Source organism: Grampus griseus (assembly GCF_964374135.1).
Source record: "Grampus griseus genome assembly, chromosome: 12".
Lineage (NCBI taxonomy): Eukaryota > Metazoa > Chordata > Mammalia > Artiodactyla > Delphinidae > Grampus > Grampus griseus.
In genome coordinates this window covers 23732996-23752167 of record NC_139006.1, presented here as the reverse complement: position 1 = coordinate 23752167, position 19172 = coordinate 23732996, and the positions used below count along the sequence as shown (strand labels likewise).

At 41.8% G+C, this 19172-nt stretch overlaps 1 protein-coding gene across 4 annotated transcripts in view; it reads left to right on the top strand.

Annotated features, from left to right (window-relative positions):
- EIF4ENIF1 (eukaryotic translation initiation factor 4E nuclear import factor 1) overlaps window positions 1-19172 on the top strand; it is a 42441-nt gene that overhangs the window by 3685 nt on the left and 19584 nt on the right. For all 4 annotated transcript variants that reach the window (XM_082667276.1, XM_082667274.1, XM_082667275.1 and 1 more), the window contains exons 3-6: window positions 9760-9833; window positions 12075-12202; window positions 15197-15483; window positions 15740-15938. In XM_082667276.1, the coding sequence (XP_082523402.1) occupies window positions 9760-9833; window positions 12075-12202; window positions 15197-15483; window positions 15740-15938 (688 nt within the window). The remainder of the gene's footprint in view (window positions 1-9759; window positions 9834-12074; window positions 12203-15196; window positions 15484-15739; window positions 15939-19172) is intronic.

The following is a 19172-nucleotide window of genomic DNA, read 5'->3' as shown; positions in this document are numbered from 1 at the left end:
CAGCTGTGAACCTTGGTAAAGTGTGAATTCTGATTGTTAGGGCAGGGGTGGACTTGAAAATGTGGCCTCTTAACCAGCTCCCAGGTGGTGCCCATTCTGCTGGTCCACTGACCATGCTTTGAGTAGCAAGGCTTTAGTCTTCTGTGGAGAACTTGAAATATGGTGTTGATGTTGTCAAGCAACTCAGGTGCATAGTTACTCCCCAGGGTTCAGTTGGTGTCCATTGTGTTTCTATGAATGTCTCAGGAACTCAGGTTAGGGTCACATTGGGAATTTTCAGGCCTACTACTAAGCCTCAGTGATTATTAATTTGGATGGTTATGAGTAGCTTTATTATATGCACCTGCTATCCTGAGGGTCTCGAGCCCTTAATTTATAAACCCACTCAGGTCCATTTTGCCAGGCCAGATTCCTAAGATCAAAAGCTATGTTTTGGTAGTATTCAAATGTGCAATTTTTCTAAAGTGATTGCATTATGTTGAAGGACTTTGGGAGGTTATAGACTGGGGTCTCACATCAAAAGTCATGGATTAAAAATGGTTTAGACAGTGGTTCTCAAAGTGTGGTCCTCAAAACTACCATTTAGTATCATCTGGTAAATTGTTAGAAATACAAAATCTCGGGCCCCATCTCAGAGGTATTGAATCAAACTCTAGGGTTAGGGCCAGCCATCACTGGCTGAATAACAAGTAATTCAGAGAATTCTGACTCAGATTCAAGTTTGAGAACCATTAGTTTAGAAAACAGGAGGTAGTGAGGCTTATTAGTGGAAAATGTTTGGGACTCATTCAGCTTTTTCTTACCTTCATCAGTGGTCCTTGTTTACCAGTTCTTGAGATGTAGTACCTGCTCTTCTATCAGTGATACCATCTTCTGCTTGAAGTACAAAATAGAAATGCTTTGGCCTGTCCCACTATTCAGATCCATGTTTTTTTCTTCAAGCGAACAGACTGGTCTTCTTAGATCACAAAGTATTACGTACTTTGTGCTTTCTTCTTTGCTCCTGTAGCTTGCCACTGACTCCTTGTTGAATGCAGTCACCTGCCAGTTGGACACGGAATAAAAGCGGAGGACACCCAGAATATTCAGCTTGATACTGACCATTGTTAACCATGCATGTTAAATCTACCAGCTGAAAAATAGGTGTTGGATTATCTGAGCTATACCTGTGTGCTCTTCATTGCCTTGACCAGTTATAAATTGGCACCATTTTATTTGTCATTGTAGGGATCTTTAAAGGAGCCCACCCTAATTTGTGGCTGATGGGCAGTTGGTCACAGTGGTACAGCCATGTTTGTGTCTTTGCTTTGTTTCTTTGTTTTGTTTTGTTTGTTTTGGCCATGCCACACAGCTTGCAGGATCTTAGTTCCCTGGCCAGGGATTGAACCCGGGCCCCAGCAGTGAAAGCACCAAGTCCTAGCCACTGGACCACCAGAGAATTCCCTGTCTTTGCTTTAAAATCATTAAGAAAACAGATAAGCAACTGAATTGGACTGATTTGAGTAATCCTTCTAGCCTTCTTGGAGAGAATCATTTGCAAGACTTGAAGTCAAGCCTTTGAGAATACTCTTTGATTTAAATTCTAGGTTGAAATCAGTAGTCTGATGGTCAGTTTTTGCTATACAAAGATCTCATTTGATAACTTCATGGGTATCTCATAAACTGAGTTGAATAGTAGGCTCTAACAGGTGGCATTTCAGTGAGGCACTTAGCTATAAACTTCTAAGCTAGTATAAAAATAGGGGTGCCTGTTTATATGGGGGAAGGCAGAATTGTGGTACCAAAAATCATGATACCATGTTAATGTTTCAGCTGTCCAGAAACCTGACTGGAAGTTCTTAGAGGGGGCTGGCTGGCAACACCATAGATACTGTCTTCTGACTGCTCTTTCCTACCTGTTCCGATTTTAAGTCATCTTGAAAAGTTGGGATTAAGGGCCCTTGCCCCCTTGGGTATCCTCTCCTCCTTCCTCATGGTGGGAACTTCTAGCTAGATAATGAGCCAGTAATTTCACAATTGGAACGTCTGACATAGAAATCTGTGGTTCTAGCACCCCTTCCTAAATCTTTGGTTCAGGAAGGGGTGCTGTAAGAGGAGCTGGCCTAGGGGGAGCCTGCCCGAGGAGTTGGCAGTTCATTCAGGGTTCCCAGCAGTCCCACTGGACTGGGACAGACCCAACACTGAGTGACAAAGCTGCTGAGAGGGGTTGGGCACCTTCCCCTGTCCTCTCAAGAGAATCACTGGAGAGGAGAGGATAAGGGGCCACTGAGCCCCACTGCCTGGTTTGGGATCCCCCACTCTTCCACCTACTTAACCTGTGTTGCCTTCAGTCATATTCTCAACTTCTCTGACTCTCATCTTTTTCCCCTGTAAAATGCAGATAGAATAGTAGCTAACCCATAGGATTTTTGTGGGGAATAAATGAGAAAATGAATATTAAGTGCTTAGAAAAGTGGCTGGCACACAATAAGTGTTAAAAACTGCTTATGATGGGGGCTTCCCTGGTGGCGCAGTGGTTGAGAGTCCGCCTGCCGATGCAGGGGACACGGGTTCGTGCCCCGGTCCGGGAAGATCCTACATGCCGCGGAGTGGCTGGGCCCGTGAGCCATGGCCGCTGAGCCTGCGCGTCCCGGAGCCTGTGCTCCGCAACAGGAGAGGCCACAACAGTGAGAGGCCCGCGTACCGCAAAAAAAAAACTGCTTATGATGTAATAAAGGTAGGGGGAGATACTGAAAGGTAGCTTCTTTAGATACCACCTTTAGATCAAGGTGCTTATTTTCTAAATGTCACAGTAACCATCTCCATTTTAATATGAAACCAGAAAGCACTATGAAGATGTAATGCTACCACCCTAAAAATGATTTTCATAAGTTTCCTTCTGGTACTTATTTACCTGCTTACTTCATGTTTTACATTGCTTTTATCGGTTGTATAAACGCATTTAAAAGCCAAGGTTTATTTTTATTGTGTTGGCCAGATCAACAGAAAAAGCAGGGTTTCCTTTTTTTTTTTTCCCCCCATTCCCATTTTCTTAGCTTCACATAAATCCTTTCAATAGAAGAAAGTCTTTGCATCAAATCAGCCACCATTAGAGGCTTGGGTGAATCCAGGTGCTGAGTCCTGCTTATCAGCTCTGCAGGATCCAGTTTGCATCCTGATGTGCCTGTAAGAACTGTTCTAAACGGTGCCCCTTTAGCAACAAACCTCATGAATGGGGGATGGTGGAAGGTATCTCAGGCACCCCCTGTGTCATTCGTTCACCATTGCCCTGGCTGTCATCTATGAATGCCATTACCCCATTGTGATCTATTTTTAAAAGCTTTCTAAGCCTTTCAGAAAAGTCATGTGACTCATAGATTGAAATATCAGGTCAGTCAGCAACCATCTGAGAGCCTGATGGGCCAAGCCCAATGTTAGTGGGTGTGTGGAGGGTGGGGACTAGAAGAGGAGGTCAAAGGGGGACCCAACCCAAGCGCTGCTCCAGGGACATGTGCCTTCTTTAGGAAGAGCCAGGCACACATAGGTGAGATACTGGGGCACTTCTACGGCGCTCAGACCACTAACAGTAAAATAACAATATCCACGGTAATCATAAAAAGTTGGGCTTTTTACTCTTGTGAATTGAATTCAGCTCACGGAGGTAAAGAACATTTCCCCTTTCATCTCCTTCTATAAGTGACTTGTGTGAAATTCTATAATAGATTGTCATCAGAATGCATAGCTGCTTCTGCAGGGGATTTCTGCAGAAAGAAACTGTATAAGGTTTTAACCACTGTTGCTTTGGGCTTATACTCACATCATTTGCTTTCTACTTTAATTCTGATCACTGAAAGTGGGTGTCCATATTAGTAATTCCCAAATAGACTCTTTGGGAAGACTTGACACATTTTCTTTAAGGAAGGCTGCTAAAACTAAGAAAACGTGTTTATACTTCCTTGGGTGTGGGACTCTTAGCCAATTAGCAGCTTGTTCTTGCCTGGTCAGGTTTTAGTAACCTATGCAAAAATTAAGGTCTCTGTTGATAACTCTTCTCTTGTCCAGATAATAATTTTAGTGAACTTGTTCACGATGTAAGTTTCTGTGGATTGTCAGGACTCTACAAAAGGGTAATCTCACATTCCCTCCTGAAATACTCATAGGGAAGGAGCATTCCCAGTTCAAAATGGGCACTTCGAAGTATTTTGCCTTTAGCCAAACTTGAAGGTTTTCTTTGAAAATATCCCAGAGGGATTCCTTTCCAGGAATAGTTGCTGTTAAGGACTCTTGAGATGGCAAGTTCAAGAAGACTTCTTTTGAGAGATTGGAGAGCAGTGGGGCCAGGGACCACAGTCATCTGCCTGTGCTAGCCACTAAGCATGGCACACAGGAAGTGTTCTGTGGACAGTTACGAAAGAGCAAACTCTGTGTTGACTTAGCGTATGGTTTCTCTCCTCCGCACTTAACTGGGGGATCCTCTCAAGCTGGGATACCATCTTAAGCAACTTAAGACATTGCTGAAGGTAACAGGTTTAGTTCTCTAAACCCAATGAGGAGGATCTCATTTTTCCCTAAATGTTGGGGTGGACCTTGGGCCACATTTTGAGAAACGTGATTGGTTTAAAGCACTACTTTTTAACCTCTGTGGGGTCCATTGGAGGTCTTTGGATAACCATTGGAGATGAACACTCATTGCAGAAATTGCACAAATGCGTTTTGTGTATGGTTTCCTTGATGCTGTGAAACTGGTTTAAGAAGCCCTGGTCTTAAGAACAGTACCTGTAGTTTGACCTAGATGTTTAAAGTTATTCCTAGGAGCTATTCAATCCAAGAATTGTTTTGTTTCCCCAGTTCTCAGACTGTTAATAAAGAAAATTGCTCTTCATCCTCTGTAGACAGGTGGGCTGTGTTTTGGACATTGCATTTGGTCAGAGGCATACCGTGGCACAGTCGGTGCTGCTGGCGTGGTTGATGCCTGTGTGCAACTCGCCCACTGTTCCACTTTGTGCTCTTACAGGCCTGTCAAGTTTGTACATTGAGCATTCACACCTAGAATACGCCAAGCGTATAAAGTCAACAGAGAAAACTGGAATAATATGGGAGGGAAAATTAAAACATTTTTACCAACCTGAGCCACTCTTTTGTATCCAAGGGTAGTTGGCATTTATAAATCTGTGATTAGAGCAGTAAGTCTGTAACAAGAGAAATTAAACAAAACATTAACCTCTGGTAACTAAACCTCTTAGTTTAATTTACTTAAAAAAATTTTTTTTGAGATAGAATTCACATACATAAAATTCACCCCTTTTAAAGTGTACCATTTAGTGGTTTTTAGTAAATTCACAGAGTTGTACAACCATCACTACTATCTAATTCAGAATATTTTCATCTTGGCAAACAAACTACCCATTAACAATCACCCCTGCCCCTTATCCCCTTCCCCCAGGCCCTGGCAACCATTAACCTACTTTCTGACTCAATGGATTTACCCATTTTGAACGTTGCATATAAAGAGAATCTACGGTATGTGGCCTCTTGTGTCTGACTTCTTACACTTAACATAGTGTTTTCAAGGTTCATGTTGTACCATGTATGAGTACTTTATTCTGTTTTGTTGCTAAATATTAATTGTATAGGTTTACCACATTTTGTTTAACCATTTATCATTTGATGGACACATGGGTTGTTTAAACTTTTTGGCTGTTGTGAATAATGCTGTGAGCATTTGTGTACAAGGTTTTTGTGTGAACATAATTTTTCATTTTTCTTTGGTTTATAACTAGGAGTGGGATTGCTGGATCATGTGGTAACTGTGTTTAAGTTTTTGAAGAACTGCCACCATTTTCCACAGCAGCCGCACCATTTTCCATTCCCATCAGCAATGTTAGAAGGTTCTAGTTTCTCTACATCCTTGTTAATACTTATTTTCCCTTTTTTTAAAAATAGCCATCCTAGTAGCCATTACATGGTATCTCGCTGTGGTTTTGACTTGCATTTGCCTGATGACTAATGATGTTGAACATCTTTCATGTGTTTGTTGGCCATTTGTGTATCTTTGGAGAAAAATCTATTGATCTTTTACCTGTTTTTTAAATTGGGTTATTGTCTTTTTGTTGTTGAGTTGTACGCGTTCTCTCTATGTTCTAGACTCTTATTAGATACGTGATTTGTAAATACTTTTTTCTGTCCCATGGGTTGTCATTTCACTTTCTTGACAGTGTCATAGGAAGCAAAAAAATTTCTAAATTTGAAGTCAAATTTATCTTTTTTCTTTGGTTGCTTAGGCTTTTGTTGTCATAGCTAAATAACATTGCTTAATCCAAGGTCATGAAGATTTATACCTATGTCTTCTTCTAAGAGTTTTATAGTCATAGCTCATATGTTTAAGTCTTTGATACATTTTGAGTTTCTTTTTGTATATAGTATGAGACAGGGGTAAACTTTATTTTTTTGAACAGTCAGATTTACAGAAAAGCTGGAAACATATCTTATATTGGTATGGTACAGTTATTACAATTAACAATGTTGATACATTGTGATTAACTAAAGTCCATACTTTATTCACATTTCCTTAGTTTTAAACCAGTGTCCTTTTTCTGTTCCAGGATTCCATCCAGGAGACCATATTACATTTAGTTGTCATCTCTCCTTAGCCTCCTCATTTTCCTTTTTTGTAAGGCTTTTTTTTACCTTTGTTCAAATATTTTTTGATCCCCGCAAATAGAACATTTTGGTCCATCTACGTGTTTTGCGGCTGTGTTAAAATTTTAATCTTTGCAAGTTGACTCCTCAATAAATAGATAAAATCATTAGCATTTCAGCAAACAGCTGCAGTAATAATAGAAGACACCTATCACTTGGGCTCCCTATTATCATTTGGAGTTAAAAGTTTCAAACAGAGCCTCATTGTTTAGAAACTTTTTGTATATTGAGAATATACATATTTAAGTATGAAATATATTGCCCTTGGTTTAATAGTATACTAGGATTCTTAGTTTAATATTTGGATTTGAGGGTGGTGGAGCGAGGGGATATGTAATAATCTTTGGGTTGCTTCTAATAGCAGAAGATTGCTTTGCAGTGTTTTTTCCTGTAGTGTATAAGTATTTCCTATATTGCAAGGTCCTTCCTGTTTTTACTGGAAAATGTTTTAAGCCCTACTGTTCTTAGGATTTTTGTATTGTTGCATCTGCAATCATCATAACTACTATTGGTCCATCTTCCCCACCCCTCACCACCAAATTTGTGTCACCCCTGCCCTTCTGACGCTGTGTTCACCATGCAGATTTCACTGGACTCCAGTCTCTACTGGCAATTTGCAGGTGGTATGTCAGTACTTCGACAGTTTTTTCAGAATTTTGAGTAGCCTTTAGACATTTTCTTATATTTGGAATTCTGTTTATCTCAGACTTCCAAATTTTTCTAGGTATATCTACCCAATTAATAAGACATAATTCATAAATGAATCCTAAATAAATGTAAATAATTGATATTCTGGTTTTAAAACTAAAATGTCATCTTGTTCTAGGGCATTTTGCTATTTCTCACCTAATGGAGAAAACATTTAGGTGCCTCAGGTGTCTGAAGATACTGAGTAACTTCATGGCATGCTTATATGCTGTGATTCCTGTAGGCTGAGAGAGTAACTCTATCCCTCCGTATTTACCCCAAGATATGGGAAGCAGTGATCAGAGAAGCAGCAAGCATTCTGTTGTGAGGCCTGTGACGGGGGTGTTGGAGAGGCCACAGCACAATGGTATATGCTTTTTTGCAAGGCAGTTGTAGCATTTTACTGGTACTGAGAGTTTGGGAATTGCTGGGGTTTTTTTTTTGCGGTACGCGGGCCTCTCACCGCTGCGGCCTCTCCCGTTGTGGAGCACAGGCTCCGGACGCGCAGGCCCAGCGGCCATGGCTCACGGGGCCAGCCGCTCGCGGCGTGTGGGATCTTCCCGGACCGGGGCACGAACCCGTGTCCCCTGCATCGGCAGGTGGACTCTCAACCACTGCACCACCAGGGAAGCCCTGGGAATTGCTGTTTTTAACTTTACTATGAAAATGTTTATATAAAAAGGACGCAGTGGTTTTGTGTATACGCATGTGTATGAGCAGGTGTGCGTGTGTGCACACGTGTGCATATATAACCGCACATATTTCCTAGTTCTGCTGAGAGGGCCTAGAAGCAAATGAGGATACCCAGTTCCCAAATCTTGATTTATTATACTATTCCCCACTTAAAGGAACTTGGATTTCTCAAGAAATGGCTGACTCTGGGGTTAGGACAGGATGAGTACAACATAAGATAGAAAGTAAGAAAGTGCTTTTAAAAAATGATGGGGCATGTCAAAAGGATGCAGGAGCCTGCTTGAAGAGACTCAATTTGAGCACCAAAATAATTAAGGACATTAATGAATTATAGACCATTGGAAAAGCTGGGAATCTGTGAGCCCATGTCAATAATAAATAGGTAAATAAAAGGGGGAGAAGGGAGGGTTTGTATTTACAGTGGAATGCCAAGTGCCTGACTGGTAATTATGGAGGGAGGCCTACAGTTGAAAAATCAATATTGGTTTGGCTCAGAATCACCAGTAGGTGCTAAATTTATGGGGAAATTTTGATGAAGGCTAGAATATTTGGATGATTTTAAAGTGTCTCCCCACAGATTGCATACTGATTGCAAATGGGAATGTAGTAACTAAAGAGAAAAACTGGAGAATACCTTGACCAGGTGGTTAACATCAAGTTAACATCACTGATGAGGGGCACATGGGTGACATAGGCATCCAGAGGTGATGCTCTGAGGTGGACATCTCTTAGGTTAGTATTCTGCTCCAGAGATGCTTACCCTCAATCTAATCATGAAGAAACATTAGACAAACCTAAAATGAATAATGTTCTTTTTTTTTAAAAAAAAAAAGTAGGCTTTATTCTTTAGAAATGCTGATGTCATAAAAGACAAAAGAAGTTGTAGAAATGTTCCAGATTAGAGACCAAAGAGACATGACAACCAATATCTGGTTCTAGACTGGATCCTGTGTTAGATTCTAATAAAAGGTAATATAAAGGACATTATTGGGTCATTTGACAAAATTGGAATCCAGAGGGATAAAGTGTTATTGATAACTGGTTGTATAAAACTGACAACACTTCTCAACCAGGTTCTGCAGAAGTGAGCCCTTATGCTCTAAGGCATCCATTGTATGTAATAGATTCTCTTCTCTCCTGTGCATCTAAAGTGATACTGGCCAAGTATAATCCTTGGGAGAATGGAAAAATAGTCACTCAAATTATTTTCTATAGGGCTTAATTCTCTCATGGAGCCACAAAAAAAGGCTGTGAAAGAATATGCTCATTTTTAGGAAACAGGCACTGAAGTATTTAGGGGTAAAGGACCATGTACATTAAAAAAAAAAAAATCTGTCCCTTTGTAAGTTGGCATCTAATGCATTTAAGACCAGTCAGAATAGCTGAAGGTTTTATGTAAGCCTAAAGCTACCATGCCTTGATCAGCGTTCAGTGTTGTGGGGTGTATTATTGGACAGAAGTTTATGAGAGAGTGTGTTTTAGCAATAAACTGATCACTTACGTTATTTGCCAATTCTGCTTGAGCTTCTGCTGAGAACCTTGAGCTGACTCTGGTTCTTTCTGGAATAAGTCAGGGTGTAAATAAATAAGAACTGTATGAACTGCTTAAGGTAGACAGTCAGTTACTGATAACAAAAATAAGTTGAAAATATGTGGCCCAAGAAATATTGTTCAAAATCACCATATGATTTCTCTTTCTAGGAGGAGCTCTTGGATATTAAAGAACGCCCTCATTCCAAACAAAGGCCTTCGTGCCTCTCTGAGAAATATGACAGGTATCTGTGGGGGTCAACTTCTTGTTACACCAAACTTAATAAATGGAGTTGTATTGTTTTGCTGGAATTACAAGTGGGGAGATTTCAGGGGTAATGACATTGGGCTTCCACACAAATTGCACGTAAGCTATGAACATGACTAAATAGCATCTCACTGCACTGTCTTCATCGGCTTTGTTATTAATTAGCTGAAATTCAGAGATTTAAGCTGCAAGGAACTCTAAGGACAACTAAACCAATTCTCTTTCAACTAACTGGTGATGAAACTAAAACTAGAAAATGACACATTGGTCAAAGGCACCTTGTCAAAAAGCAGAATTAAGACTTCAACACAGGAGTCCTGACCAGAGTCTTTTCTCTCTACCAGTGGTTTTTTGCACTGTGCTTTGAGGGTCCTTCCAGGGCCTGCCTGGGGCAGGACGATCAGGAGGACTCTGGGCCTTCTATCAGTCCCCCACCCCTCACCCCCAAACAAGAGAGCCATTCAGATTTTTTGGGGTGGTTTGTTTTGTTTTGTTTTCGCCGCACTGTACGGCATGCGGCATCTTAGTTCCCTGACCATGGATGGAACCTGAGCCCCCTGCAGTGGAAGCACAGAGTCTTAACCACTGGACTGCCAAGGAAGTCCCCACATTAGCCCTTTTGCATCTTGGGCTCCTTCATAAGGTAGAAAGCTTTGGTTTGAGAAGGCTATAGCTAAAAATGGTCTGAAAGTCTCTTAGAATAACCCTACATTGCACTTCTTATGGTTAAGACGTTAAGGTCACTTTTTTTTTTTTCCCCCCCGGTACGCGGGCCTCTCACTGTCGTGGCCTCTCCCGTCGCGGAGCACAGGCTCTGGACGTGCAGGCCCAGCGGCCATGGCTCACAGGCCCAGCCGTTCCGCGGCATGTGGGATCTTCCCGGACCAGGGCATGAACCCGTGTCCCCTGCATCGGCAGGCGGACTCTCAACCACTGCGCCACCAGGGAAGCCCTAAGGTCACTTCTTAAATATCAAGGTAGATGGTTCATATTGGCCCACATTTTTAAAAATATATATAGTGTTTAATTTTTTGATAGACTAGCACACGCTTTTTTTTTTTCTTTTTTTGTGGTACGCGGACCTCTCACTGCCGTGGCCCCTCCCGCCGTGGAGCACAGACTCCGGGCACGCAGGCCCAGCGGCCACGGCCCATGGGCCCAGCTGCTCCGTGGCATGTAGGATCCTCCCGGACCAGGGCAGGAACCCGCATCCCCTGCATCGGCAGGTGGACCCCCAGCCACTGCGCCACCAGGGAAGCCCGCACATGCTTTTTTTAATTTTGTACATGGACAGTTCAGAAGATTGCTAAATCTGGACTCCTCACCACTTTCCCCGGGTGAGGGTGATACTTGAATAATGGCTATTCTAATTGGTTAGGAGTTTTTGCTAAGTCTCAGATTAGCTGGGGGTTTTCTTTGTTTTTGTTTAGTTTTTTCTTCATTAAAGCTGTAAAGGTTTTTTATGCCTCAAATTGAATTTTCTTGTTACAGCTGTTTCTTCTTGGCGTAAAATAGTTATCATGGGCACATATTCCCTTTGATTCTGAAGTGGAGACATTGTGCCTAATAATAATAATGAAAATAAGAGAGATGGAGGAAAGAGTTTCTCATCCTAGCAGAGCTAGAGTTAGGTACCAGATCGTTGGGCTCCAAAGCTTCTCCTCTGCACACTGTACCACCTGCCACCCCATCATTAGTGTGGGAGTAACGAAGTCAAACCCAGACTACACACTTTAGGCTCTTAAATAGCTGTCTGTCCTACTTGTGGGAAAAACTGAGACTGTACATAGAAATTCTGGAAAATATACACTAAGCCTTCCAGGAGCTGCTTCCAATAAGAGGATTAAGGGGCTTTTTCCTCCCTTTACTAATCTTCAGTAAACTGAGTAATCAATATTTATGGAGCATTTCTTTGTATAGGACAGGCATAGATACTATAATCCATATGCACCCCAAGGTTTGTGGTCTGGATGTTTCATTTATGCACAAACCACTGCTTTTCAAATGACTATTGCTATTATGTGAACAACAACAATGTATTGCTGAATTTATTAGTTGTTTTTATTTTCATCTTAAAAGAGAGAACCATTCTGATGGCAACCATAAAGTTTTATATTGGAAAGGGGTTTCCATAACCTGTCACCTGAAGTAGTAGAAATTAGACTACGTGTGTTATTCATGGTGCAAGTTCTAACTGTTGGTGCCCTTTGACTTGCAGTGATGGTGTCTGGGATCCTGAGAAGTGGCATGCCTCCCTCTACCCAGCTTCAGGACGGAGTTCACCAATGGAAAGTCTGAAGAAAGAGTTAGATACAGATCGGCCTTCCCTGGTGCGCAGGATAGTAGGTGAGCACAGTCTCTGAGAAGTGGGGGCAGCAGTTTTGGAGACAGTGCTCTTTGCTGCTGGCTTCATTCTTAGCTGTGAGAGTTTTATGCATTGGGAGAAAGTATCATTATCAGGAAACTGACTTAACAGTTTATTTCTTTTTTTTGAATTTTATTTTATTTTTTTAAAGTTCATTTCTGATTAGCAGAGTAAAATCATAGCCTTCCTATGTAGCAGTGGTGAGTAGACTGTATTAGGCTATGTGCTTTTGAATTAAAAGTACCAGGTCTTTCATTGAAGTGGATAGCTGAGTTAGATGTGGGGACCCTAAAGCTGCGCTGGAGAGCTGGTTATGCCCAGTCTCAGGTGAGACTTTTCCTCAGGTATAAGTTAGTTCTGGCAGTTCTTAATTCACAATAGAGTATGATCTGAATACTGGGTTTCAATGTGGTTTGCGACTGGAGTAAAGTTTGATCTTCCATACCTTTCCCCCTTTAAACTAGAAAAGTGAAATGGATAGCGGGCAATATAAAAGCTAGTCAAGGAACTAGTTGCAAGAGGGAACTCTTTTTGAGATGAGAGGAACACGCATCATAAAACCAACTTGGAACTGAACAAAGAAGATGGGGTGATGACTGTAGCTTGAGCTGTAAGACCCTTCTACACAGATGAAAACTTAGAAGCAACCTAAATGTCCAGCAGTAGAAATGAAGTTGAGTAAACTTTGGTATATCCATATATAGGAGTGTTCAGCTGTAAAAACATGTTGGAGACATGTTCACCAAGTTATGCAAAACTGTCTATTTTGTGTCTTATTTTTGGACGAAAACAGACAGTGCATGGAAAGTCTGGAAAAGTGCATACCAAAACATTTTAGGAAATGTTTCTAGTGAGAGGATTAAAGGAGGTTTTCCTCACTTGGACTTATCTTTAGTTTTCTGATTTTCCTAGGAAGAATTTTTGTGTGTGGTGACATGTTTTTCTTACATCTTTATTGAGGTAAAATTGGCATTCGATAGACTGGTACATAAATGGCACATAAAGTGTACCATTTGATGTTTTGACATGTGAATACAATGTGAAACCATTACCACAATCAAAGTAATAAGCATTTCCATGACAGCTAAAAGGTCCCTTAATAGCACCCCATGTGTCCCTTCTTACACTCCACCCCCGCCCCACAGGGAAGCACTGGTCGGCTTTCTGTCACTATAGATTAGTTTACATTTCCTAAAGTTTAACATAAATGGAATTATACAGTACGTATTCTTTGGGTAGCTTCTTCCACTCAAAATAATTGTTTTAAGATGCATTCATGTTTTGGGGTATATAAAAGTTCGTTCCTTTTTATTGCCTAGTAGTATTCCATTGTGTGAATTTGCCATAGTTTATCAATTTATCTGTTGATAGACATTTGGGTTGTTTCAAGTTTCTGACTATTAACCAAAACTACTCTGAACATTCACGTACAAGTCTCTCTATAGACATGCTTTCTTTTCTCGGCTGAATATCTAAGAGTCGGATGGCTGGGTTCTATAGTAGATGTATCTTTAATGTTTTGAGAAACTGCCAAGCTGTTTTGCAAAGTGGTTATCCCATTTTACATTTCCACCAGCAGTGTGTGAAAGTTCTACTTGCTTCACATCCTCATCAGCACTTGGAACGGTCAGTCTTTTTGATTTTAGCCAGTCTAATAGGCATGTATCACATTACTGTTTGATTTACATTTCCCTAATGATTAATGTTGAGTATCTTTTCATATACTTATTTGCCATCCATATATCATCTTTGGTGAAGTGGCTCTTCAAACCAGTTGTCCTTTTTAGTTTTTAAGAGTTGTTATATGTATCGGATACAGGTCCTTTATGAGATATATTCTTTTCTTTTATTGGCCACGCCTTGTGGCTTGCAGGATCTTAGTTCCCCAACCAGGGTTCAAACCGGCACCCTCGGCAGTGAGAGCTCAGAGCCCTAACCACGGAAATTCCCTCAGATATATTCTTTGAAATATGTTCTCCCAGTCTGTGGCTTGTTTTTGTATTCTCTGAACAGTAACTTACAAAATGCAAAAGTTTTAGATTTTGATCAAATCCAGTTTATCTTTTTTTTTCTTGCGGTACACGGGCCTCTCACTCTTGTGGCCTTTCCCGTTGCGGAGCACAGGCTCTGGACGTGCAGGCTCAGCAGCCATGGCTCACGGGCCCAGCCGCTCCGCGGCATGTGGGATCTTCCCGGACCAGGGCACGAACCCATGTCCCCTGCATAGGCAGGCGGACTCTCAACCATTGCGCCACCAGGGAAGCCCCAGTTTATCATTTTTTAAGATAGATTGTGCTCCTGGTGTCATGCCTAAGAAAACTGTGCTAACCCAGTGTCACAGATTTCCTCCATATTTTCTTCTAGAAGTTTTATAGCTTTAGGGGTTACATTTAGATCTATGATCCATTTTGAGTTAATTTTTGTATATGGTGGTAGGTATGAATTTAAGTCTTTTCTTTTTGCATGTGGATATTCAGCTGTTCAATACTTTCAATACTTTCTTTTTAAGTGGTTACTGTTTCAAATACTGACACCTACTGTAGTTTATTAATTGACAAAACATTTGCTAATAATTACATAGATAAGAATTTAGTCAAGGGACTTCCCTGGCGGTCCAGTGATTAACACTTCGTATTTCCACTGGAGGGGGCGAGGGTTCGATCCCTGGTCAGGGAACTAAGATCCTGCATGCTGCACTGCGCAGCAAATTTAAAAAAAAAAAGGCGGGGGGGGGGATTTAGTCAAAACAAAGGGATTATGGAGATTAATCATGGAAAATTATTGATTATAAAGTATATTTATTCCTCCAAAGAGATGAAGGTTTGCTCATCTTCGTTAAATATGTGAGCTCTCTAGCTGTTTTAGTGGTGACTCTTTTCCAGTACCCCCATGGCCACCAGTCATGGACAGACCACCTAGAGAGGAAGAATGCCCTTGCTGGTTTGCTTAACTTTCTCTTTCCGGCATCTTTCCAGATCCTCGAGAGCGTGTGAAAGAAGATGACTTAGATGTTGTTCTCAGCCCACAGAGACGAAGCTTTGGAGGGGGCTGCCACGTGACAGCTGCTGTTAGCTCCCGGCGCTCAGGAAGCCCATTGGAGAAAGACAGTGATGGGCTCCGCCTGCTTGGTGGACGAAGGATTGGCAGTGGGAGGATAATCTCTGCTCGGACCTTTGAGAAGGATCACCGTCTTAGCGATAAGGACCTGCGAGACTTGAGAGACAGAGACCGAGAGAGGGACTACAAGGACAAGCGTTTCAGGGTTTGTCTTCTAGATCCTCTGGCACCTCGTGTGTTCACTTCGTTTATACCGGGTTACCCTGAAATGCTGGGTGAACATAGCCCGTTGTTAAGCTGGAGGGAGGAACAGAGAGCTGGGGGTTGGGGAGGGGCTTCAGGTCTATAGCATAGCATCTTCATTGTACTACTGAGCGTTATTTAATTCATCAGTCCTTGATTGAGGTAGAAATGCCGTAACTAGAATCCTATTTTTTATTTTGCATTATGTACTTTTCCAGAGGGAGTTTGTGGATAGTAAGCGTGTCTTTGAGCGTAGAAGAAATGATTCCTACACAGAAGAAGAACCAGAATGGTTCTCAGCTGGACCCACAAGTCAGTCTGAAACCATTGAGCTGACTGGCTTTGATGATAAGATACTGGAAGAAGACCATAAGGGGAGAAAAAGAACAAGGCGACGGACAGCCTCTGTGAAGGAAGGTCAGCAGAAACTTTCAGAGGAAAGCTCACTGTTCTGAAATGAGATGTGCTTATAATTGGCTTAATTGTACACTTAGGAATAGGCACCAGTGTTAAAAAGTGGCAAGTTTTTAATGTTGAAGTCTGATTTTGAAACTTCTTCCTGAGTGTGAGTTCAGTGTGTGTAGATTGTACTACTGTCTCCTCAATTTGTCCTGCCTGCAGTGCTAAACAGAAAAGTCTCCCATTACCCAGTAAGAGAACTATGTACACCAAAGGGTTCCCCAGAGGTAAGAGGATGTGATAGAAATAATGAGGGGTCTCATTTATTGAGCACGTATGTACTGGACACGTGGTAAGCGTTTTGTCAATATAATCCTACTTCTGACAACCCTGTGAAGCAGATATTATTGCGCCCATCTTATAGATGAGCAAATGGAGATGCAGGCAGCTTATGTGACTTGTCTGTGGACACTGAAGAAGTGAGTAGGGAAGTTCGGAGTTGAATAAGATGCTGTGCTTCAGAGCCCACCTCCTTCACCATGGTGTTAGGCCTTCATAGTGTTGTCACTTGGCTTCTCCCAAACTCACTTTTCTCAGGTATCTTCCTTGCTAAACTGAAGAAGCCAGAGCTAATGTGCGAGGGGTACCTGGTGAAGGGTGGGGGCCCACTAGTCGTGTTCAGAGCAGTGACCAGGCTGGTGGTCTTGGGAGGAAGCAGGGAAGAGGCAGGTGGGTAACCTGGGAGACTTTGCTGTTAAATTGCCTTTGAGAGATGCCTTTGTCTCACACTCAGACTAAAGCAGCACCAGCAAGTGTGGTCTTTTCACCTCATGGTAAAGATCAGGCTTCTGATGAGAAAAAGCCCATCTTTTTCTTAACTGAGATGAAATCTGAATTTCAACCATTCTTGTATCAACATGGGAGGAGCCAAAAGTAGCAAAATATATCAGTAGTGTCACCTCATCTTACAGATGCAAAGAGACAGGACTGGAAAGAGGTGACAACCAAGACCCTGTCCCGTGGGTTTAATGGCAGTGCCTCAAGTATCAATAGAATCCAGGGGTCTGGGCTCTCTCACCCCATTGGTTAATTGCCCTAGCTACTGTGTTTAAGATAAACAGGTATTCTAGTTGCATCTTGGCTGCAAGAACGAAAGGACTGGGAGGGATGATGAGCACCTTTGAGTCCATTTATGTCTGTGTTCCAGCTTTCCATTGAACTTGGTATGTAGAGTTCTCTGCAGGCATGTAATAGTGCTGGGAGTATAGCCATGGACAAGACAAATGTGTTCCTTGCCTGCATGATTTTAATACAGGTGTGTGTTGAGCACCTACTCTACAGGGCCCAGTGCTAGGTATTGTACAGATGGTGATGAATGAAACAATTTGAATATGTATTTCACTTATAAACAAAAAACAATTATGTAGAAGGAGGAAATGGTTAAAACCCTCCACTGATAGAAAATTTTAATTTGTATTCTCTCTAAGGAAAAGTATATGTTCATTCTGGACTTCCTGGCAGTCCAGTGGTTAAGACTCCACGGGGCATGGGTTCGATCACTAGTCGGGGAGCTAAGATCCTGCATGCCGTGCAGTGCAGCCAAAAAAAAAAAAAAAAAGAAAAGAAAAGTATATGTTCATTCTGAAATGTGATAATAACACTTGCCCTTAGTTATCTTTCCTGGGTCCCTGGCTTTTGAGACTATCATAATAAATGGCCAGTTGTGTTTGTCTGCTAATGCATGTTCCTACCCACTCTCAGTTGTCAGGTCCAGTTTGCTCTCAAGCTGGCATAAAATTACACATGGGGCACTTCTGCTGCTTGCATCTCTGTTAAGAGATGTTCTCATTTCAACACAAAATAAAAGAGAATAGGAGAAAAAAAAAAAAAAGAATAGGAGAAATACTAAAGTTTTTTTGTAAGAGTGTGAACTAAGTACAGACTCTCTTCTGGCTGTCATCCTAAAGTAGGTAGACAGGTTCTGGTGGGTTAAATGAGTTAGAAGCGAGAAGCACTGCTCTAGTGGAAAAGGACACAAACTTGGCATTGATTAGGCTGTTAAGTTGTTTACCTTTTCTAGGGCTTGGTTTCTTTGTCTGTAAAATGAGGAAAATACCTCCACCAAAGTAGTCGTTATAGTTAAATGTCAGTCTTTAAGTAACATCGTTTACCTCTGCTGGTTGGCAGTAAGTGTGTGCTGACCCACTGGAGAGGCTGCCCGTTGCCTTGTCCATGGCTCACAAACGTCCGTCTCGCCAGTTGCCTTAGGCCCTCAGAAGGCCCAGGGTTCTGAGGCGGCAGGCACCTCTGTGGAGGGGCAGTGCTGCCTTACACACACAGCACAGCATGGAAGAGCACTGCTGGCCCACCTAGGGTTGAAGTTTCTGCCACCTGCTAGTATTGAGACCTTGGGTAAGCAAGCCACTTAACCTTTCAGTTGTTGTCCCCTGCCTTGTTGTCTAGCTTTTTGAAGTGTTATTGGAATGAAAGCAGATGATAGCATTTAGCCTCTCTTGGTCTAGAATATCCTGGATGAATAATGAGACTACAGTCCTGTTGGGGCCTTTTGAGAAGGGATGGGTCCAGGCTTTGGCACTTTTTTTTTCCTAGGAGGACTTCATGTCTGCTGTGATCTTGAAACTATAGGCAGCTTTTACATTGGTGCTTTTGCAGGGAGGGGCTTTAGGAGTTCTGTTCTTCAAATTAATAAGTTGATTTTCCAGTATCTCAGTGCACTTATTTTAAAAGGAAAAAGTCTGTTTTTTATCTGAAGGATTTTGCCTTTTGCCCATCCTCTGGCTAAAACTAAGATGTTAGCTTCCGTCAATGGAAACTTGGTAGCTTCTCTTAGACCTTATCTTCCCATGCTAACAACCAGACATAACTCAGTTTTAAATGAACCGGGCACTGCAGAGTAAGACAACGCTGATGAGAGCAGCTTTCCTGCCTCAGAAAGCTCAGTCTCACCAGACTGTTCCTATAATATAGTGTGATAAGTACTCTGAGAGATAACACAAACATTATAGAGAAGGTGGTGATTAATTTTTTGGTAGGGTAAAAATGGGTAGGCAGTGCAGACTTTGTAGTGGAGGTGCCATTTGAGCTTTGCCTTGAAGGATGAACTACAATCAGTAGGCAAATGAAACTTGCCCTTGGACTAGGTTTCACATAAATACCTTAGGTTGCTGAACCCTGACTTAAAGTGGTGATGCAGATGCATGGGTGAAAGCAGAGCCAAATTAATTTCATTCC